This window comes from Salmo salar, unplaced genomic scaffold (genome assembly GCF_905237065.1).
Source record: "Salmo salar unplaced genomic scaffold, Ssal_v3.1, whole genome shotgun sequence".
Lineage (NCBI taxonomy): Eukaryota > Metazoa > Chordata > Actinopteri > Salmoniformes > Salmonidae > Salmo > Salmo salar.
In genome coordinates, this window is record NW_025549499.1 from 7,113 (window position 1) to 32,000 (window position 24,888).

Sequence of the window (24,888 nt, forward strand, 5' to 3'; positions counted from 1 at the left end):
TGAGGTACGCCAACACCATTCCAACTCAGAAAAGCTGCTTTTTAACATACATAGTTTTTAACATACTGAAATTCTCATCCACACCCCAGTGAATGTTCTCATTGTTCATGTACCGTGGGAAAAACCTTTTGGCATGGTGAATTCAAGCTTGACATTGGTCTGTATTGATGTCGTCGCATGCCTCATCCATGACCAGAAGGAGGGTAGCACGCTCATGGGGATGGTGATCATACACCTTCCACCTCCATGCTGAAAAATTCCTCAACAGGGTTGAGGAAAGGAGAGTATGGGGGCAGGTATAGGGTCACGAATCAGGGATGGGCCCAAAATCATGCCTGAACCACCTCTGCATAGTGGAACCTGACATTGTCCCATACAATGAAATAATTAACCACTTCACCTTGACAGGCCTGCTCAATTTCAATGAGAAACACAATGAGGTGTGCAGCGTTGTAGGATCCAAGCCATGGCCTACGTCCTACCACAACATTTTCAGAGATAGCTGCACACATGGAGAAGTTTCCCCCACGTTGCCCAGGCACGTGGACGGTCGCCCGTTGGCCGATGAGATTCCGCCCACGGCTCTGAGTTTTGGCCAGGTTGAAGCCGCTTCATCAACAAAGATATAGTTGTGATGGTTCACAGCAGCATCAAGCACCATCACCCTTTCAAAATATATTTTGGTTAGTTATTTTTACATTATAGTTCAAATATAATATTGTGAAGGAGTATGTGCATCCTCTGACCGCAAGTCACAACAGATGGTATTGCAAACTGCCCAGTACATCACTGGGGCCAAGCTTCCTGCCATCCTGCCATCCAGGACCTCTATACCAGGCGGTGTCAGAGGAAGGCCCTAAAATTGTCAAAGACTCCAGCCACCCTAGTCATAGACTGTTCTCTCTGCTACCGCACGGCAAGCGGTACCGGAGCACCAAGTCTAGGTCCAAGAGGCTTCTAAACAGCTTCTACCCCCAAGCCATAAGACTCCTGAACATCTAATCAAATAGCTACCCAGACTATTTGCATTGCCCCCCCATCCCTCTTTTATGCTGCTGCTACTCTCTGTTTATTATCTATGCATAGCCACTTTAATAACTCTACCTACATGTACATATTACCTCAATTACCTCGACTAGCCGGTGCCCCCACACATTGACTCTGCACCTGTACCCCCTGTATATAGCCTCACATTTGTTATTTTACTGATGCTCTTTAATTATTTGTTACTTTTATTTCCTTTTTTTTAGGTATTTTTCTTAAAACTGCATTGTTGGTTAAGGTCTTGTAAGTAAGCATTTCACTGTAAGGTCTACACCTGCTGGTCTATTCAGTCTATTCAGCACATGTGACAAATAATATTTTATTTGAACTTTCTCCACACTGCTTTTGTTTCTTGTATTTCTGCCTGTTGGACAAATGATGGCGCCATTGTAGCACGTAACCATGAATGCCTAGGCTGTAGGCTAGTCAGACCTACTACATTACTGTCAGGAGATAAACTGTTATAGATCAACACCCAGCACTGTCCATCACCACACACACACACACACACACACACACACACACACACACACACACACACACACACACACACACACACACACACACACACACACACACACACAGTGTTAACTGAGTTGTCTCATTCCAGGTGGAGAGCTCAGACCCTGTGAAGAAGAAGGGAGTCTCACTATCAGGTGACATTAACACAATTGTCTCAGAATGATTATTTCTATTCACTGAAATGACCCCAGTTTAGCACTGTATGTGTGTGTGTTCTCCTCCAGAGAAGGGTATTCAGCTGTTTAAGCAGCGCCAGTACTCTCAGGCTGTGGACATGTTCTCTGAGGCTATCCACTGTAACCCCAAAGACCACAGGTACACAACACCTTAAAGCTTAACCTCTGACCTCAAACACCACATGTACAAAACATATCACACCACTATGATCTCTCTCTCTCTCTTTCTGTCCTATCAGACGCTCAGAGGTCCATCCAGCTCGCCCCTGATTGGCCCAAGGGATACTTCCGCAAGGGGAGTGCACTGATGGTGTTGAAGGTCAGTGTCTGAGCTCTCTACTGTCAACGTGAACATTGCTGTGTCTGTCTGTGAAATCTGACTCTCCATCTCCCATCTCTCCCCTCCCTCTCTCCCCCTCTCTTCCTCCCCTCTTCTCTCTCCAGCGGTATGGTGAGGCAGAGAGGGCCATGCAGCAGGTGTTGAAGCTGGATCAGGACTGTGAGGAGGCCTCCACTGAGCTCTTCAACTGCGAGGTCCTGCAGCTCATGTGAGGGGAGACAGGGGTCAGGGGTCAGGATCTAGTCTTGTGTTATTGGATTTCTCAAAGTGTCCAAAGCTTTGTTGATTGGTGAACTTGTCTGCTTCTTCGCATTTTCAGTTTCTTTTTCTGAGATCTGCACTGATATCAGTTTATCAAATCACCCCTCCTCTCTCTCGCTCTCACTCCCCCCCCACCCCTCCCCCCTGTAGGATCTGAGTTTTGAGGAGATGCAGAGTGTGTTGCTGCTAGAAGTTTACAACGGTGCAGGCTGCTCTCAGCTCTCCTGGGGCTGCCAGATGTATAGTATAGACAGTCTGCACTCGTAGACCCCACCACGTGGGGCTTAGTATAGACAGACTGCACTACTAGACCCCACCACAGGGGGCTTAGTATAGACAGACTGTACTACCAGACCCTACCACAGGGGGCTTAGTATAGACAGACTGTACTACCAGACCCCACCACGTGGGGCTTAGTATAGACAGACTGCACTACTAGACCCCACCACAGGGGGCTTAGTATAGACAGACTGTACTACCAGACCCCACCACAGGGGGCTTAGTATAGACAGACTGTACTACCAGACCCCACCACAGGGGACATAGTATAGACAGACTGTACTACCAGACCCCACCACAGGGGACATAGTATAGACAGACTGTACTACCAGACCCCACCACAGGGGGCATAGTATAGACAGACTGTACTACCAGACCCCACCACAGGGGGCTTAGTATAGACAGACTGTACTACCAGACCCCACCACAGGGGACATAGTATAGACAGACTGTACTACCAGACCCCACCACAGGGGGCTTAGTATAGACAGACTGTACTACCAGACCCCACCACAGGGGACATAGTATAGACAGACTGTACTACCAGACCCCACCACAGGGGACATAGTATAGACAGACTGTACTACCAGACCCCACCACAGGGGGCATAGTATAGACAGACTGTACTACCAGACCCCACCACAGGGGGTATAGTATAGACAGACTGTACTACCAGACCCCACCACAGGGGACATAGTGTAGACAGACTGTACTACCAGACCCCACAACAGGGGACATAGTATAGACAGACTGTACTACCAGACCCCACCACAGGGGACATAGTATAGACAGACTGTACTACCAGACCCCACCACAGGGGGCATAGTATAGAACATAGTATAAACAACAACAGAGTTACGCATGGAATAAGCAAACATACAGTCAATAACACAATAGAAAAATCTATATACATTGTGTTCAAATAAGGTAAGATAAGGGAGGTAAGGCAATAGATAGGCCATAGTGGTGAAATAATTACAATTTAGCAGTTAAACACTGGAGTGATAGATGTGCAGAAGATGAATGTGCAAGTAGAGATATTGGGGTGCAAAGGAGCAAATAATTAAAAACAGTATGGGGAGGAGGTAGTTGGATGGGCTATTTACAGATGGGCTATGTACAGGTGGAATGAACTGTGAGCTGCTCTGACAGCCGGTGCTTAAAGTTAGAGAGGGAGTCTTCACTTTCAGTGATTTTTTGCAATTCGTTCCAATCATTTGCAGCAGAGAACTGGAAGGATAGGTGGCCAAATTAGGAATTGGCTTTGGGGGTGACCAGTGAAATATACCTGCTGGAGCGCGTGCAACAGGTGGGTGCTGCTATGGTGTGAGCTGAGATAAGGTGGGGTTTTACCTAGCAAAGATTATAGATGACCTGGAGCCAGTGGGTGGCGACGAATATGAAGCGAGGGCCAGCCAACAAGAGCATACACGTTGCAGTGGAGGGTAGTATATGGGGCTTTGGTGACAAAACGGATGGCACTATGACAGACTGCATCCAATTTGCTGAGTAGAGTGTTGGAGGCTATTTTGTAAATGACATCGCCGAAGCCAAGGATCGGTAGGATAGTCAGTTTTACAAGGGTATGTTTGGCAGCATGAGTGAAGGATGCTTTGTTGCGAAATAGGAAGCCGATTCTAGATTTAATTTTGGATTGGAGATGCTTAATGTGAGTCTGGAAGGAGAGTTTACAGTCTAACCAGACACCTAGGTATCTGTAGTTGTCCACATTCTAAGTCAGAACCGTCCAGAGTAGTGATGCTGGACGGGCGGGCAGGTGCGGGCAGCGATCGGTTGGAGAGCATGCATTTAGTTTTACTTGCATTTAAGAGCAGTTGGAGGCCACGGAAGGAGAGTTGTATGGCATTGAAGCTCGTCTGGAGGTTAGTTAACAGTGTCCAAAGAAGGGCCAAAAGTATACAGAATGGTGTCGTCTGCGTAGAGGTGGATCAGAGAATCGCCAGCAGCAAGAGCGACATCATTGATGTATACAGAGAAAAGAATCGGCCCGAGAATTTAACCCTGTGGTACCCCAGAAGTAGTTGGTGAACCAGGCGAGGCAGTCATTTGAGAAACCAAGGGTGTTGAGTCTGCCAATAAGAATGTGGTGATTGACAGAGTCAAAAGCATTGGCCAGGTCGATGAATACAGCTGCACAGTATTGTTTCTTATCGATGGCGGTTATGATATCGTTTAGGACCTTCAGCGTGGCTGAGGTGCACCCATGACCAGCTCGGAAACTAGATTGCATAGCGGAGAAGGTACGGTGGGATTCAAAATGGTCGGTGATCTGTTTGTTAAGTCTCTGGGATATGTGGGACGCTACCGTCCCACCTCACCAACAGCCAGTGAAATTGCAGGGCGCCAAATTCAAACAGAAATCTCATAATTAAACTTTCTCAAACATACAAGTATTATACACCATTTTAAAGATAAACTTCTTGTTAATCCAGCCACAGTGTCTGATTTCAAAAAGACTTTACGGCAATAGCACACCATGCGATTATGTTAGGTCAGCGCCTAGCCATAGAAAACCATACAGATATTTTCCAAAGAAGGAGAGGTGTCACAAAAGACAGAAATAGCGTTAAAATGAATCACTAACCTTTGATGATCTTCACCGGCTGGCACTCCCAGGACTCCATGTTAGACAATAAATGTGTGTTTTGTTTGATAAAGTTCATCTTTATGTCCAAAAACCTCATTTGAAATTGGCGCGTTATGTTCAGAAATGCATTGTCTCTGTAACGGCTGTCGTAATGAGAAGGGGACCAAAGCGCAGCGTGGTAAGTGCTCATGATTTTATTCCACGGTGAAACACTTGAACAAAATAACAAAACGACAACAAGCCAACAGTTCTGTCAGGTACAGAAAACTAAACAGAAAACAACTACCCACAAACACAGGTGGGGAAAGGCTGCCTAAGTATGATTCCTAATCAGAGACAACGATATACCTCGATATGATTAGGAACCATACTCAATACAAAGAAATACAATACATAGAATGCTCACCCCATATCACACCCTGACCTAACTAAACAGAGAAACACGGCTCTCTCTGGTCAGGGCGTGACAGTCTCAAACAAGCATCTGGTGAAAGTGCAGAGAGCCACATCAAATTACAGAAATACTCATCATAAACATTGATGAAAGATACAAGTGTTTAACATATGATTAAAACCTGTTAGGGCTAGGGGGCAGTATTGACACGGCTGGATAAAAAACGTACCCGATTTAATCTGGTTACCACTCCTACCCAGTAACTAGAATATGCATATACTTATTACATATGGATAGAAAACACCCTAAAGTTTCTAAAACTGTTTGAATGGTGTCTGTGAGTATAACAGAACTCAAATGGCAGGTCAAAACCTGAGAGATTCCTTTACAGGAAGTGGCCTGTCTGACCATTTCTGGAACTTCTTTGCCATCTCTATCTTTTACTAAGGATCTCTGCTCTAACGTGACACTTCCTACGTCGTCCATAGGCGCTCAGAGCCCGGGAAAAACCTGAATGTCGTCATCCCAGCCCCAGGCTGAAACACATTATCGCCTTTCTCAAGTGGCCGATCAAGGGACTGTGGGCTTAGGCGCGTGACCTGACCGCCCCCGTCTTTGTGATTTTTTCCTCTGTTTGCCGAAAAGGAGATTCCCGGTCGGAATATTATCGCTTTTCTACGAGAAAAATGGCATAAAAATTGATTTTAAACAGCGGTTGACATGCTTCGAAGTACGGTAATGGAATATTTAGAATTTCTTTGTCACGAATTGCGCCATGCGCACGACCCTTCTTTACCATTTCGGATAGTGTCTGGAACGCACGAACAAAACGCCGCTATTCGGATATAACAATGGATTATTTTGGACCAAACCAACATTTGTTATTGAAGTAGCAGTCCTGGGAGTGCATTCTGACGAAGACAACAAAAGGTAATCAAACTTTTAGAATAGTAAATATGATTATGGTGAGTGCTAAACTTGCCGGGTGTCTAAATAGCTAGCCCGTGATGCCTGGGCTATGTACTTAGAATATTGCAAAATGTGCTTTCACCAAAAAGCTATTTTAAAATCGGACATATTGAGTGCATAGAGGAGGTCTGTATCTATAATTCTTAAAATAATTGTTATGCTTTTTGTGAACGTTTATCGTGAGTAATTTAGTAAAATGTTAGCGAATTCCCCGGAAGTTTGCGGGGGTATGCTAGTTCTGAACGTCACATGCTAATGTAAAAAGCTGGTTTTTGATATAAATATGAACTTGATTGAACAAAACATGCATGTATTGTATAACATAATGTCCTAGGGTTGTCATCTGATGAAGATCATCAAAGGTTAGTGTTGCATTTAGCTGTCTTCTGGGTTTTTGTGACATTATATGCTAGCTTGAAAAATGGGTGTCTGATTATTTCTGGCTTGGTACTCTGCTGACATAATCTAATGTTTTGCTTTCGTTGTAAAGCCTTTTTGAAATCGGACAGTGTGGTTAGATTAACGAGAGTCTTGTCTTTAAATGACTGTAAAATAGTCATATGTTTGAGAAATTGAAGTAATAGGATTTTTAAGGTTTTGAAAATCGCGCCACAGGCTTCAAGTGGCTGTTACGTAGGTGGGACGAATTCGTCCCGCCTAGCCCATAGAGGTTAAAGATAAACTTCTCCTTAATAATGCAAACGCTGTGTCAGATTTCAAAAAGTCTTTACGACAAAACCACAACATGCAATTATGTTGGGTCAGCGCCTAGCCACAGAAAACCATACAGCCATTTTCCAACCAAGGAGAGCTGTCACAAAAGTCAGAAATAGCGTTAAAATTAATCACTTACCTTTGATGATCTTCATCTGATGGCACTCCCAGGTCTCCATGTTAGACAATAAATGTTCGTTTTGTTCGATAAAGTTCATCTTTATGTCCAAATACCTCCTTTTTGTTTGCGCGTTTAGTCCAGTAATCCAAATGCACAAGGCGCGCTCACAAAGTCCAGACGAAAAGTCAAAATAGTTCCATAATAGTTCGTAGAAACATGTCAAACGATGTATATAATCAATCTTTAGCATGTTTTTATCATTAATCTTCAATAATATTCCAACCGGACAATTCCTTTGTCTTTAGAAAGGAAAGGGAACGGAGCTCGCGCTCACAGCCGTGCGCGATAAACAACTCAAGGCTTTCAGCCAGACCCCTGGTTCAAACAGCTCTTATTCACTCCCCTTTCACAGTAGAAGCCTGAAACAACATTGACATCTAGTGGAAGCCTTAGGAAGTGCAATCTGACCCCATAGACACAGTATATTGGCTAGGCAATCACTTAAAAAACTACAAACCTCAGATATCCCACTTCCTGGTTGGATTGTTCTCAGGTTTTTTCCTGCCATATGAGTTATTTTATACTCACAGACATTATTTTAACAGTTTTGGAAACTTTAGAGTGTTTTCTATCCAAATCTACTAATATATGCATATTCTAGCTTCTGGGCCTGAGTAGCAGGCAGTTTACTCTGGGCACCTTATTCATCCAAGCTACTCAATACTGCCCCCAGTTCCCAAATAAGTTAACTTGGCTTTCGTAGACCTAGGAAATGCAGGGTAGGATAGATATAAGTCTGTAACAGTTTGGGTCAAGAGGGGGATGACTCCTGCAGCTTTCCAATCTTTGGGGATCTTAGACGATACGAAAGAGAGGTTGAACAGGCTAGTAATAGGGGTTGCAACAATTGCTGCAGATAAGTTTAGAAAGAGAGGGTCCAGATTGTCTAGCCCAGCTGATTTGTTGAGGTCCAGATTTTGCAACACTTTCAGAACATCAGCTATCTGGATTTGGGTGAAGGAGAAATGGGGGAGGTTTGGGCAAGTTGCTGTGGGGGGTACAGGGCTGTTGACTGGGGTAGGGGTAGCCAGGTGGAAAGCATGGCCAGCCGTAGAAAAATGCTTACTGAAATTCTGAATTATTGTGGATTTATCGGTGATGATTTCCTAGCCTCAGTGCAGTGGGCAGCTGGGAGGAGGTGCTCTTATTCTCCATGGATGTTACAGTGTCCCAGAACTTTTTGGAGTTTGTGCTACAGGATGCAAATTTCTGTTTGAAAAAGTTAGCCTTTGCTTTCCTAACTTCCATGAAAAGTTGCATATCGCGGGGGCTATTTGATGCTAATGCAGTACTCAACAGGATGTTTTTGTGCTGGTCAAGGTCAGTCAGGTCTGGAGTGAAACAAGGGCTTTATCTCTTCCTGGTTCAAAATTTTTGAATGGGGCATGCTTATTTAAGATGGTGAGTAAAGGACTTTTAAAGAATAACCAGGCATCCTCTACTGACGGATTGAGGTCAATATCCTTCCAGGATACCCGGGCCAGGTCGATTAGAAAGGCCTGCTCGCTGAAGTGTTTTAGGGAGCGTTTGACAGTGATGATGTCACGATCGTTGTTAGAAATGGACCAAGGCGCTGCGTGCATAGAGTTCCACATGTTTTAATAAATGATACTCACCAAAAACAATACAGAACAAACGAACCGTGAAGTAAATGCAGTGTTCACAGGCACTACACAAAAACAAGATCCCACAAACAACAGGTGGGAAAAGGCTGCCTAAATATAATCCCCAATCAGAGACAATGATAGACAGCTGCCTCTGATTGGGAACCATATCAGGCCAACATAGAAATACAAAAACTAGAGTACCCACCCTAGTCACACCCTGACCTAACCAAAATAGAGAATAAAAAGGCTCTCTAAGGTCAGGGCGTTCCAGATGAGGGGTGGTCGTTTGACCGCAGACCCATTATGGACGCAGGCAATGAGGCAGTGATCGCTGAGATCCTGGTTGAAGACAGCAGAGGTGTATTTAGAGGGCAGGTTGGTTAAGACGATATCTATGAGGGTGCCTGTGTTTACGGATTTGGGGTTGTACCTGGTAGGTTTATTAATAATTTGTGTGAGATTGAGGGCATCTAGCCATCTAACCTATGACCCCAAACACCACAGATACTCAACACAAAATTACACTATACACCCATCAAACTCTCTCTCTATTGCTCTTTGTCACTCTCTCGCTCCCTCTCTTTCCATCTCTCCCCACTCTCACTCTCTCTTCCTTTTCTTTCTCGCTCGCGTGCTCGCGCTCTGGTTCTTTGGGAATAATTGATACAGCTACGGGTGTTTGGAGCTCTACTCGTCTGACTTGCTCCTGATTGGCCAAAGGGATACTTCCACAAAGGGAGTGTACTAATAGGTTTGAAGGTCACTATCTGATCTTTCTACTGTAAACACGGACATTGATCTGTGTGTGTGTGTGTTTGTCTGTCAGAAATCTGACTCTCTCTCCATCTCCCCCCTCCTCTCCCTCCCTCCTCCCCTCTTCTCTCTCCAGTGGTATGGTGAGGCAGACAGGGCCATGTAACACAGTGAAGGCTTCTCAGAGGAGGAAGGGGAGGAATATCCTCTTTTGTGACTTTAATACAAATAAAATGTTTTAAACATTTAAAAAAGTTATCCTTTTAAGATAAAACTATGTCATCAAATAAATTATTAAAACATACTATTTTGCAATGGAGGTATACAGTAGCCTCAACAGCACTCTGTAGGGTAGCACCATGGAGTAGCTGGAGGACAGCTAGCTTCTGTCTTCCTCTGGGTACATTGATTTCAATACAAAAACCTAGGAGGCTCATGGTTTTCACCCCCTTCCATAGACTTACACAATAATCATGACAACTTCTGGACGATGTCTGGCACAGTGATGCCATCTGTTGGTAAATGTTAATTACTGCAACTCCAATGTTTTTACCGGTGTGCTTGAAATACCCGGATGTATTGCAATATACTGAACAAGACTGGTTACTCGCATCAATGCCTCTGTCTCGTCATTTAACATTGAAACATGGTGTCAGAGTCGGATAACTAACCATGCTTTCCGCAAATTAGAGTCACCTGTTCTGGTTTACCCCCCAAAAAATGCTTATTTGAGTAAAACTTCGCCGGACGCCGGAATTGTCCTTAGCTTGAGTGAGTTTGCTAGTTAGCTTCAGTGTTGTTAGCACCGGTTAGACATGGTAGCGAACATTCCCCCTCCCGCCGTTATGAAGCTCAGCGGAGATTGGAGCACAAACTGGGATACGTTTAGAGGTGAATGGGAGGACTATGCACTAGCAACTGGACTTCGGGAAAAGGACGATGAGGTAGTGGCTGCCACTTTGCGGACTATAATGGGAACTGAATGCCGACACGTATACAAACACAACCTGAACCTAACAGCAGCTCAGCAAGGTAACGCTACAGCTATTCTTGATGCTCTTGAACTTTACTTTAAGCCAGCAAAGAATGTTATCTACGAGCGTTATGTTTTCGGTTGTTGCAAACAGGAGGACGGGGAGTCCATTGACAGCTTTGTCACTAGGCTAAGGGAAAAGGCAGCTACATGTAACTATGGTGCTTTAAGAGATGAACTGATCCGAGATAAGATAGTGCTTGGCATAACTGATGAGGGCACCCGCAGACGTTTGCTGAGAGAACGTGACCTGACGCTGGTCTTGGCAGTGGAGACATGCCGTGCAGCAGAGCTTACTGATATACAGATAAGGTCCATGGAGCTTGAAAGGCAACATATGGACAATGTCAATGCTACATTCAGGCAGCCAGTAAAGAAATTCCCCTTTGCCACAGCTAATGCTAATACTACAGCCAACTCTGCAGTAGACAACCCCAATACATGCCGATATTGTGGCATTTCTCATGGACGAGGAAAAGAACACTGCCCAGCCTATGGAAAAATATGCAAATCCTGTGGTACAGCTAATCAATTCGCAAGGGTCTGCATGAAAAGCAAGAGAAAGGAGGGTAAAGTGCACTCCATTGAAACAAACACAGATGATGGGAACAACAGCACAGAGGATGTATATGCTAGTGAGTGCATAGGGGCAGTGAGGGCAAAAGGACAAAAGTGGTTTATCACTCTGCTACTTAATAATAAACCACAGCAATGCCAGCTAGATTCAGGGGCCACATGTAACATTATGAGCCTTAAAGATAAAAGGAGGCTCGCGCCCAGAGACAAACTCACACAGAGTAGCACCAAGCTGAAACTGTATTCAGGCCAGTTCATGACCTCTTTAGGCCTGTTTGTGACAGAGTGTGTTTTACGTGGCCAGAAACACACCCCTGAGTTTGAAATAGTTGAGGCTAGTCAACAGCCATTACTGTCAGGTTCTACATGCGAGCGCCTTGGGCTTATTAACTTCACCATCCCAGCTGATCTTAACATTATAGACAAAGTCCAGGCTGGGCCCCTGATTAAGGAGACACTCCTAAGCAAGTACCATGATGTCTTCAACGCACCGGTCGAGTCAGTTCCCGACGAAGTCCACTTTGAGTTGGACGCAGCAATCCCGCGTGTCCAGTGTGCACCCCGCAATGTACCAGTGGCCATGAAAGCAGCTACAAAGGCTCAACTTGACAAATACGAAGCAGATGGCCACATGATATCCGTCACCGAGCCTACAGACTGGATAAGTAATATGGTCATCGTCAAGAAACCAGACAAGCTACGGATATGCATTGATCCTAAACACCTCAACCGGGCTCTGCGACGCTCACATTACATTATGCCCACGTTGGAGGATGTTCTTTACAAGCTCCCAAAGGCCAGAGTCTTCACGCTCGTGGACGCCAGAGATGCCTTCCTGCAGTGCAAGCTCGACAAGCCCAGCAGCTACATGCCCACCTTTTGGACACCCCGGGGCAGGAAGAGGTGGTTGAAGCTCCCGTTTGGTGTCTCCGTGGCTCCAGAGGTGTATCAGCGGAAACAGCATGAGCTGTTGATGGGACTCAGTGGCGTGGAACCCATAGCAGATGACATCCTCGTAGTCGGCTGTAGGGACAGTGATGAGGAGGCAGAATGTGACCATGACGCCAAGCTGCTGGCCCTGATGGTCAGATGTAGACAGGTCAAGCTAAGGCTAAGCATAAAAAAGCTGCAGTTTAAAGTGCCAGAGGTCCGCTTTCATGGGCACATCTTGTCCTCCACCGGATTGAAGGCTGATCCTGAAAAAGTGAAGGCTGTCTTGGAAATGCCCCACCCATCTGACGTGAAGGGAGTGCAGCGCTTCGTCGGATCCGTCACCTACCTGGCCAAGTTCCTACCGCGGTTCTCTGAAGTGTGTGAGCCACTAAGGAGGCTCATGGACAAGGACACCATCTGGCATTGGCTCCCAAAACATGATGCAGCGGTGAGGGAAATAAAACAACTGGTCACCCAGACACCTGTACTGCGATACTACGATGTGTCAAAACCTGTCACGATTCAGAGTGACTCAAGCCAGTATGGACTTGGCTGTTGCCTCATGCAGGAGGGCCAGCCTGTGGCATTCGCCTCTAGGGCACTCACCCCAACAGAGCAGAACTATGCCCAGATAGAGAAGGAGTGCCTCAGCATTGTGTTTGCATGCCAACGCTTCCACCACTACCTGTACGGGCGCGACAATATTACCACAGAGACAGATCACAAGCCCCTTATTGCTATATTCAGCAAGCCTCTCCTGAATGCCCCGAAACGACTGCAGAGCATGCTACTGGCCCTACAAAACTACAACCTCAAGGTGGTGTATAAGCCAGGGCCAGAGATGTATGTGAGTGACACGCTCAGCAGGGCTACTACATCAGGCACTCACACACGCTCCATGCACGAACGACACGCAGTGTGCAGCTTACAAACAGAGCAAGTGGATGTTGAACACATCAACCAGGCTGACTACCTCAATGTCACGGACCAGCGCCTTATACAAATCAGACAGCACACAGACAGGGACGAGCAACTCCAGGCATTGAGGTCTGTGATTCTGATGGGCTGGCCCGACTGCAAGGAAGAAACTGCTTTAGCCGTCAGAGATTATTGGCCAGTCAAAGAGGAGCTCAGTGTTCAAAACGGAGTAATATTCAAGGGTCAGAGAGTCGTTATTCCCCGGTCTCTGCGCCTTGAGATGTTGGCGCACGTGCACTCAAGTCACATAGGAGGTGAGGCCTGTTACAGACAAGCACGTGACACACTGTATTGGCCAGGAATGCAGAGTGAAATCAAAGACTATGTCAGTAAATGCACAATCTGCAATGAATATGCCATTGAGCAACAGAGAGAGACGATGATGTCCCACGAGCTACCGATGCGCCTTTGGCAGATAGTAAGTCTAGATCTCTTCCAGCACAGTGGCAAAGACTTTCTGCTGGTAGTCGAACATTACTCAGACTTCTGGGAGATTGACCTCCTCCCCGACCTCTCAGCAGAGACAACGATCAAACGCTGCAAGGCTCAGTTTGCCCGCTATGGCCAGCCAGATAGGGTAATTTCAGACAATGGACCCCAATTCTCCGGAGTTGAGTTCCAAAAATTTGCTGCAGAATGGGAATTCGAGCACGTCACTTTATCACCACGACACCCAAAAGCTAATGGGAAGGCGGAGTCCGCAGTCAAAATCGCAAAGAACCTCTGCAAAAAAGCTCTGCGAGAGGGCAAAGATGCCTGGAAAGCAATCCTGCAGTGGTGCAATACCCCGACAGAAGGCATGGATAGCAGCCCGGACAAGCGCCTCATGGCACGGCGCTTAAAAGCAGCTCTGCCAGTAGCCAGCACTTTCCTGGAGCCATGTGTGGTGACAGATGTGTGTGGTGTCAGGTGAAGCTCCGTCACAGAAGACAGGTCTCCAAGTTCATCTATGACAAATCAGCAAAATACTTACCTGAGCTCAGGGTGGGTGAAACGGTGCGGATGAACGGATGAACGGTGCGGATACTGTCACGCCCTGACCTGAGAGAGACGTTTTATTTCCTCTATTTTGGTTAGGTCAGGGTGTGATGTGGGGTGGGCATTCTATGTCATGTATTTCTTTGGCCGAGTATGGTTCCTAATCAGAGGCAGCTGTCTATCGTTGTCTCTGATTAGGAATCATACTTAGGCAGCCTTTTCCCCACCTGTAGTTGTGGGTAATTATTCTTTCTGTGAGTGTTTTGTGTGCGCCTCAGTTGCGTCACTGTCATTTCTGTTTATCGTTTTGTTCAGTTTCACGTAAAATAAAGCATGTGGAATTACCGGCACGCTGCGCCTTGGTTTATTTATGACAGGGAGTTTGAGGACAGTGAACGTGACACATGTTGTCCACCCAATCAGAGAATGAATCTAGTACTGAAAGCATAAGCTACAGATAAATATCACTGCAGTGCACACAATGTGGTGAGTAGTTGACTCAAAGAGAGAGAAAGACAATAGTTGAACAGTTTTGAACAAACACAGTACTTCCAAAATGAAGAAGAATCAAGAGCGAGATAGAGAGATTTTGTATTTTGTTTTCACTTTCACTTACTTAGCTAGCAAATGCAGCTATCTAGTTTAGCCTACTCAAACACCCTGCTCAAACAGAGGGATGCTATGTTAGCTAGCTGGCTATGACTATCCAACACAACACTGGAAGTCTTCCATGTCAAGGTAAGCTTTGGTTTTACTAATTTATTGCCACCGGGGCTCGCCGGTGTAACTGCTTACTACTGACTGTAAACTGTAACGTTACCTCATGATTATAGCGGGTTTACTAGCGCTTTAGTTCTATTAGCTATTCTGACTATGACGTTACTTTAGCTAATATGGTGACAACGATATAGGGTGTGTGTAGTGGTTTGGCTTGGAAAGGTTTTTTCACCTGGTCACATACAGCTGATGTGTTGTGCATTGCTACTATAACAACCTCCACTCTTCTGGGAAGGCTTTCCACTAGATGTTGGAACATTAGTGAGGGGACTTGTATCCATTCAGCCACAAGAGCATTAGTGAGGTTGGGCACTGATGTTGGGCGATTAGGCCTGGCTTGCAGTCGGTGTTCCAATTCATCCAAAAGGTTTTTGATGGGGTTGAGGTCTGGGCTCTGTGCAGGCCATTCAAGATCTTCCACACTGATCTTGACAAACCATTTCTCTATTGACCTTGCTTTGTACACGGGGGCATTGTCATGCTGAAACAGGAAAGTGTCTTCCCCAAACTATTGCCACAAAGTTGGAAGCACAGAATCGTATAGAATATCATTAAAGTTAAGATCTCTCTTCACTGGAACTAAGGGATCTAGCCTGAACCATGAAAAAGATCCCTGCCAAACCCAGATTCATCCGTCTGACTGCCAGATGGTGAAGAGTGATTCATCACTCCAGAGAATGCTTTTCCACTGCTCCAGAGTCCAATGGCGGCAAGCTTTACACTACTCCAGCCGACGCTTGGCATTGCACATGGTGATGTTAAGCTTGTGTGCGGCTGCTCGACCATGGAATTCCATTTCATGAAGCTCATTTTGCTTCCAGCAGCAGTTCGAATTCGGTAGTGAGTGTTGCAGCCAAGGACACACATTTTTTTTTTACATGCTAGGTACTTCAGCACTCGGTGGTCCGTCTTGTGTGGCCTACCACTTCGCAGCTGAGCCGTTGTTGCTCCTAGACGTTACCACTTCACAATAACAGCACAGTTGACCAGGGCAGCTCTAGCAGGGCAGACATTTTACAAACTGACTTGTTGTAAAGGTGGCATCCTATGAAGGTGCCATGTTGAAAGTAACTGAGCTCTTCAGTAAGGCCATTCTACTGCCAATGTTTGTTTATGGCGATTGCTCGATTTTATACATCTGTCAGCAACGGGTGTTATAGCCTAATCCACTAATTTGAAGGGGTGTTCACATCCTTTTGAATATATAGTGTCCTGATCTTTGTTATATTTCCTAGATATAGGACACTTCAGTTCTTATTAGACATTTTGTCACTGTCTTTTTTTGCCATTTATGAATGTGTATTTCAATGTGTTACTGCTATGGGCTATAGCAGTAAAGGACAAATTCTATATTTTATCAAATCATTTTTAAGTATTTTATTTTTTTACCTAAAGAGGTACTACAATTCAAAATCAAATAGCTAAATAATCCATGGTATGACCACCTTAAAACAATTCCATTTGTCAGCTAGTAGAACCCCCCCCACACACCCCAAACGGCTCAGACTTTTAGAGGTTCAGAAACCCAGTGTCAGAGGGAGCAATGTCCAGTACCTAAACACACAAATCAAATCAAATTGTCCAAATCAAATCACATGCTCCAAATACAACAGCTGTAGACCTTACTGTAAAAAGGTTAATGACAAGCCCTTATTAGCTCTTAACTAACTATGCAGTTGTTTTTAAATAAGAAAATAGTAAAAAAATATATTTTAAAAATCCCCCCAAAAAAGATAACGAAGCAGCAATAACCAATTACATGAAAGATTAATCATTGTCATTTAAAAAAAACGCATCATGCAGACACAATGGGACACAATAATCCCAGACAGACAGACAGACTTAGCTATATACATGTCAGGGTTCACTTTGGGTCCATTGTTCTGAAGATCAGTGAGCTGAAGACATCTCTTTCACACAAGCACACACTGGAAATTCAGAGCAGCTTGCCTTGGCCTTGGCATAATGACAGCTCACTGTTGTCTGTTGTATTTAGCTAGCTAATGTTGATAGCTAAACGTGAGCTAACTAGCTAGCTCACTAGCTAACTATGGGGTCTTGCTGTAATTCAGTGGCAGCGCATCGTATTGTTCACAATCCAGTCCATTCAGAGTAGCTGTGTGATGCACAAAAATGCTTTCTTATCGCTGAATACATGCAGCTTCATGTAGCTAACTAGCTAGCTGAGCTCACTAATTCGCTCAATTCAAATGCCAGTTCAACATTAAGTCCCAATAACACAGTATTTTTACGTGCATGACTGTTTTATTCTATATATATTTTTGACATTTTCTACCTTCTATTTTGTATATTTTCATCGGACTAGTAGGGACATGTGAAGCCTGGAAGCTGCAGTAATGTTGAGATGTCAGTAGGGAGAGCTCTAGTCTAGAACACTGGTACCAAAGATACTCCCCTTTCATCTGTTCTGGAACCTTCAGTACCAGCTGATGAGGAGTAATGGGTATGGGTCACATTTTGTCTCTTGTAAAACATGTAGGCCCACTCCTGAAATAAAGAAATGCAACTACAGTATGCTGACTTTAGACCATACAGTAACATCCCTTATGTGACATGCTGTTGCTGCATGTTAATGCCCTGACAAGGCTACTTTTAAATGTGTCAACCACAGAACTCACACTTAGGCTACTCCTGCTTCTACTAATACTTACAGTAGACTACTTCTTATTTCCACGCAGTGACAGTAAGTAAGTACCCTTGACGATATCTTGGAATATAGTTTTTGTTTTTAGCCATTCCTGTATATTTGTACTTGTTGGTTTATATTGAACTGTGTTTTGGTTGTTACATCAGGGCCTGTATTCAGAAAGTGTCTCAGACGGTCCATGTCATTATGATCTAAAGGGCTAAACTGATCCCAGATCAGCTCTGCTACTCTGAGACACTTTGTGAATACTGACCCTGGACTGTGGTTTCATGTGTTTAGTTTAGTTCAGTTTATTCAATTACATGTTTAAAACATGATCAGTAGAGTATGCCAGTAATACCCAGATCTCCATTCAATTGGGTCAAGTTCACTGTCAAAGTAAAACAGGGTCAAGTATAACTGTGTGTGTGTGTGCGGGTTATGTGTCTGTTTCTGTGTGTGTGAGTGTAAATGTATTTTTACATATTAATCGGATTGTGGCATATACAGTCACGACCAAAATTATTGGCACCCTTGACAAATACTGAGCTATATCTTATGCGATGTACGTTGTACATGTGGTTTTACATGAAGACTTGTGCTTGCTATTTTAAGAGCTCTGAGAGCAATAGATTGTTGTGGAGACATTTTGAAAATGGCATAAAGTAAGAGTGACAGTAAAAGTGATTGAGTGGATACTTCGTAAGAGCTTTAGGAGTAGTATTAACATGAGACACAGTGATGGTGGGTTGTTTTAGGAGTAGTATTAACATGAGAGACAGTGATGGTGGGTTGTGTTTAGGAGTAGTATTAACATGAGACACAGTGATGGTGGGTTGTGTTTAGGAGTAGTATTAACATGAGACACAGTGATGGTGGGTTGTGTTTAGGAGTAGTATTAACATGAGACACAGTGATGGTGGGTTGTGTTTAGGAGTAGTATTAACATGAGACACAGTGATGGTGGGTTGTGTTTAGGAGTAGTATTAACATGAGACACAGTGATGGTGGGTTGTGTTTAGGAGTAGTATTAACATGAGACACAGTGATGGTGGGTTGTGTTTAGGAGTAGTATTAACATGAGACACAGTGATGGTGGGTTGTGTTTAGGAGTAGTATTAACATGAGACACAGTGATGGTGGGTTGTGTTTAGGAGTAGTATTAACATGAGACACAGTGATGGTGGGTTGTGTTTAGAAGTAGTATTAACATGAGACACAGTGAGAAACATGTGAAACATTAGACTATACAGAATATTGTTCTCTGTAGCTCAGTTGGTAGAACATGGCACCTGCAACGTAATGGGTTTGGTTACCAGGACCACCCATATGTGAAATGTATGCAGACGACTGTAAATTGCTTCGGATTGTTGAGTCTGATAATGGCATTATTTATGGACAGCAGACTAAAATACGCTACACAGTCAATACAGCAGGCTGTGGTGATGTTCATTGATGCCTCTGCTTGATAAAGCTACTACCAGTACTGTACAACAGAGGAGGCTGGTGGGCAGAGATACAGGAGGATAGAGACATTGTATTGGCTGGAATGAAGGAACACCCTCCATTCAATGTATTCTTATTACTTCCCCAAATGAATGAGTACATCATATGAGGAATGGAGGCTGCAGTAATGTTGAGATGCCAGTAGGGGAGAGCTCTAGTCTAGAACACTGGAACCTTCTGTACCACTTTGATGCAGCTGATGAGGAGTGATGGGAATGGGTCACATTTTGCCTCTTTAAAAAATGTAGGACCACTCCTCAAAAGAAATGTTACCCTTTTCTGACATGCTGTTTATGCATGTTAATGTCTTAACGCCCATTTAGGCTACTTTTAAAATGTGTCAACCCCAGAATTCACTTTCAGTAGGATACTTCTTATTTCTCTGCACTGCAAGTAAGTTTTGTTGGATTAGATGAACTGACTCAGCATCACCTTCCTGTCATCCATAGACATCTACAGCCTGAACCATATCAGAGTTCTTTATATGGACATTATACTGAATGTACTTCATTAACACTTTATATTCACAGAATAGTATATGGACAACAGGCTACATTAGACTATATATGGATAACAGGCTACATTAGACTATATATAGATAACAGGCTAAATTAGACTATATATGGATAACAGGCTACATTAGACTATATATGGATAACAGGCTACATTAGACTATATATGGATAACAGGCTGCATTAGACTATATATGGATAACAGGCTACATTAGACTATATATGGATAACAGGCTACATTAGACTATATATGGATAACAGGCTACATTAGACTATATATGGATAACAGGCTACATTAGACTGTATATGGATAACAGGCTACATTAGACTATATATGGATAACATGCTACATTAGTCTATACAGTATATGGACGTAATATGATAGTGGCATGTTGTACTACTATAGACATCAGTGTTTGTGATTAAATGTGACTTTGTCAAGTAGCCAGTGTTGTGTTTCACCATTCTATCTGATGTATTGTCAGTTTGTAATGTTGTTATTAGCCCAACATTATTGAGGACATTATTATTAGGATGGTGCAGTAATGTTGAGATGCCAGTAGGGAGAGCTCTAGTCTAGAACACTGGAACCTTCAGTACCACTTTGATACAGCTGATGATGAGTGTAAATTGAATGTGTTTGTGGAATAGAATGAATGACAGAGGGACAGGGCAACACATTCTAAGATATTATAAACATTCCAAATAGAATAGTCAACATATTGTTAACATGGTTCTGTATTGAATAGAAAGTGGAAATGTAGGGCCCACTCTAATACAGTAAACTTCCTTCTCTGACACACTGGTCTCTACGTCATGCATGTTAATGTCTTAAAGAGGAAGGAAAGGACAGTTCTGTATCAGCTACTTTTGCCCTGACTACTTTAAATATGTCTCAATCACATACAACCACATAAATGACAGTTCCCACTCACTACCAGTCAGTTGACTCACTGTACAAGACCTCTCCCCTTCACTTCACTCTGTAAGTACTCTTGACAATATCTTGAAATATAGTTTCTGGTTATTTCTATTTAGTCATTAGACATATACTTGAGGGTAATGTATCATTTACTTCTTATGTTTTGAGCTGTGTTTTGGTTGTTACATCAGGGCCAGTGCTCATAAAGTGTCTCAGTGTAGGAGTGTTGATCTACTTAGGGATGAAATGAATAACCAGGGTAAAAAAGATATGCAAACAAACATTGTAACACTGCAGTGTGTGTGTTTGTGTTCGCGCCCATGTGTGTGAATGACATAGTGTATTTATCTGAGGGCCCTTCAGGACCAGACTGATAGGGAGTAGGGTTGACATCTATACTGTGTAGGATGGTTTTAACGACAGATATGGAAGTGTAGGATGTGTTTTAACTTTTCTACATCCATAACAACCAGCTCTCTAGACGTTGATATGGACTCTATGGGCCTTATGGGCCTTCGATACAGATGCTCTGTGTGTGTACAGGGTACCTACACTACATGACCAAAAGTATGTGGACACCTGCTCGTCGAATATCTCATTCAAAAATCATGAGCATTAATATGAAGTATTAATGCAGCCTACCCTCTTTTGAGAAGGCTTTCCACTAGATGTTGGAACATTGCTGTGTGACTTGCTTACATTCAGCCACAAGACGATTAGTGAGGTCAAGGACCGAGGTTGGGCGATTAGGCCTGGCTTGCAGTCGGCGTTTCAATTCATCCCAAAGGTGTTCGATGGGGGTGATGTCAGCGCTCTGTACAGCAAAGTACACTTCTCCCACACCAATCTCGACAAACCATTTATGTATGGGACCTTGCTTTGTGCACAGGGGGATTGTCATGCTGAAACAGGAAAGGGCCTTCCCCAAACTATTGCCACAAAGTTGGAACCACAGAATCATATAGAATGTCATTGTATGCTGTAGGGTTAAGATTTTCTTTAACTGGAACTAATGGGCCTGTGTGTGTATGTGTGTGTGAGCGTGTGTCACAAATCACCTTGTAACCGCACCAAGCCTTCTGTAGTCGACACATTGTTTAAATGGTTCTCTGTGTAGTCAAAATATCACATTGAAAATATGACACATTTAGCTAATAAAAGAAATGTAGTCCCACTCCTCAAAAAGAAAGGCCAATAGATATGCAGTCTGTTGCACAATTTCTATTGAAATACAGTGATATCCCTTTTCTGACATGCTGGTCTGGTCATCATGCGTGTTAATGACTTAAAGAGGAAGAAAAGGGACAGTTAAATATGTGTCAACCACAGAATTCACACTAACTGACAGTAACTTGGCTCACAGTACAAGACCCCTCCCCTTCACTTCACTCTGTAAGTACGCTTGGCGATATCTTGAAATATAGTTTTTTGGTTGTGTTTTTTGTTGTTGTAACTTATCATATATTTGAGGGTAAGACTTACTGTATCCTTTACTTTTTGTTATGTTTTGACCTGTGTTTTGGTTGTTACATCAGGGCCAGTATTCATAAAGTGTCTCAGAGTAGGAGTGCTGAACTAAGAATTGTTGTCCATTAGCTTACTTCAATTAGGGGAGGGGTGGAAGGGTTAGGAGAAAATGATAAAGAATAAAAATATATTTAAATGTTTAAATATACACTGCTCGAAAAAATAAAGGGAACACTAAAATAACACATCCTAGATCTGAATGAATGAAATAATCTTATTCAATTCTTTTTCTTTACATAGTTGAATGTGCTGACAACAAAATCACACAAAAATAATCAATGGAAATCCAATTTATCAACCCATGGAGGTCTGGATTTGGAGTCACACTCAAAATTAAAGTGGAAAACCACACTACAGGCTGATCCAACTTTGATGTAATGTCCTTAAAACAAGTCAAAATGAGGCTCAGTAGTGTGTGTGGCCTCCACGTGCCTGTATGACCTCCCTACAATGCCTGGGCATGCTCCTGATGAGGTGGCAGATGGTCTCCTGAGGGATCTCCTCCCAGACCTGGACTAAAGCATCCGCCAACTCCTGGACAGTCTGTGGTGCAACGTGGCGTTGGTGGATGGAGCGAGACATGATGTCCCAGATGTGCTCAATTGGATTCAGGTCTGGGGAACGGGCGGGCCAGTCCATAGCATCAATGCCTTCCTCTTGCAGGAACTGCTGACACACTCCAGCCACATGAGGTCTAGCATTGTCTTGCATTAGGAGGAACCCAGGGCCAACCGCACCAGCATATGGTCTCACAAGGGGTCTGAGGATCTCATCTCGGTACCTAATGGCAGTCAGGCTACCTCTGGCGAGCACATGGAGGGCTGTGCGGCCCCTCAAAGAAATGCCACCCCACACCATGACTGACCCACCGCCAAACCGGTCATGCTGGAGGATGTTGCAGGCAGCAGAACGTTCTCCACGGCGTCTCCAGACTCTGTCACGTCTGTCACATGTGCTCAGTGTGAACCTGCTTTCATCTGTGAAGAGCACAGGGCGCCAGTGGCGAATTTGCCAATCTTGGTGTTCTCTGGCAAATGCCAAACGTCCTGCACGGTGTTGGGCTGTAAGCACAACCCCCACCTGTGGACGTCGGGCCCTCATACCACCCTCATGGAGTCTGTTTCTGACCGTTTGATCAGACACATGCACATTTGTGGCCTGCTGGAGGTCATTTTGCAGGGCTCTGGCAGTGCTCCTCCTGCTCCTCCTTGCACAAAGGCGGAGGTAGCGATCCTGCTGCTGGGTTGTTGCCCTCCTACGGCCTCCTCGACGTCTCCTGATGTACTGGCCTGTCTCCTGGTAGCGCCTCCATGCTCTGGACACTACGCTGACAGACACAGCAAACCTTCTTGCCACAGCTCGCATTGATGTGCCATCCTGGATGAGCTGCACTACCTAAGCCACTTGTGTGGGTTGTAGACTCCGTCTCATGCTACCACTAGAGTGAAAGCACCGCCAGCATTCAAAAGTGACCAAAACATCAGCCAGGAAGCATAGGAACTGAGAAGTGGTCTGTGGTCACCACCTGCCGAACCACTCCTTTATTGGGGGTGTCTTGCTAATTGTCTATAATTTCCACCGGTTGTCTATTCCATTTGCACAACAGCATGTGAAATTTATTGTCAATCAGTGTTGCTTCCTAAGTGGACAGTTTGATTTCACAGAAGTGTGATTGACTTGGAGTTACATTGTGTTGTTTAAGTGTTCCCTTTATTTTTTGGAGCAGTATATAATAATGAATATATATATATTTACAAAAAAAAAATATATATATATATATATATACATATATGGGGGATTGGAAATAATGCAGACAATTACATTGATAGAACCCACAATCTATGTGCAATATTAAAGCTCCTCTACCCTTTAAAGCTTGTGTGATGTTTAGGACCCGTTTTCAATGTTTTCTAAAGAAAAATGATATAATTAATATTTTTTTTCAACCTGAGAGTCATTGGCCTTGACTCATTTTCTGTGAAGAACATGTAAAAGAACACATTTTCATTGAGTGCACACTGTGCACCCCCTACACATGTATATTACATATGTGGTGTTCAGGTCCACTGGACCCCCCCTACACATTTATATTACATATGTGGTGTTCAGGTCCACTGGACCCCCCTACACATTTATATTACATATGTGGTGTTCAGGTCCACTGGACCCCCCCTACACATTTATATTACATATGTGGTGTTCAGGTCCATCGGACCCGCCTACACATTTATATTACATATGTGGTGTTCAGGTCCATCGGACCCCCTACACATTTATATTACATATGTGGTGTTCAGATCCACTGGACCCCCCTACACATTTATATTACATATGTGGTGTTCAGGTCCATTGGACCCCCCTACACATTTATATTACATATGTGGTGTTCAGGTCCACTGGACCCCCCTTACACATTTATATTACATATGTGGTGTTCAGGTCCACTGGACCCCCCTACATATTTATATTACATATGTGGTGTTCAGGTCCACTGGACCCCCAACATATTTATATTACATATGTGGTGTTCAGGTCCACTGGACCCCCTTACACATTTATATTACATATGTGGTGTTCAGGTCCACTGGACCCCCTTACATATTTATATTACATATGTGGTGTTCAGGTCCACTGGACCCCCAACATATTTA

The 24,888-nt window shown here is 44.0% G+C and overlaps 1 protein-coding gene across 5 annotated transcripts in view; it reads left to right on the plus strand.

Moving 5' to 3' along the window:
• Nucleotides 1-10,417: 10,417 nt before the first annotated feature.
• The window catches only part of LOC106591278 (sialoadhesin), a 42,539-nt gene continuing 28,068 nt past the window's right edge, over nucleotides 10,418-24,888 (plus strand). For 4 of the 5 annotated variants that reach the window (XR_006767494.1, XM_045713380.1, XM_045713381.1 and 1 more), the window contains exon 1: nucleotides 10,418-10,880. Coding sequence is in view for 3 of the 5 variants with exons in the window: in XM_045713380.1 (XP_045569336.1) it covers nucleotides 10,664-10,880 (217 nt within the window). In the remaining 2 variants the exon portion in view is untranslated. Of the gene's footprint in view, nucleotides 10,881-20,640; nucleotides 20,774-24,888 lie in introns of those variants that run through there. The other variant, XM_045713382.1, reaches the window with a different exon arrangement.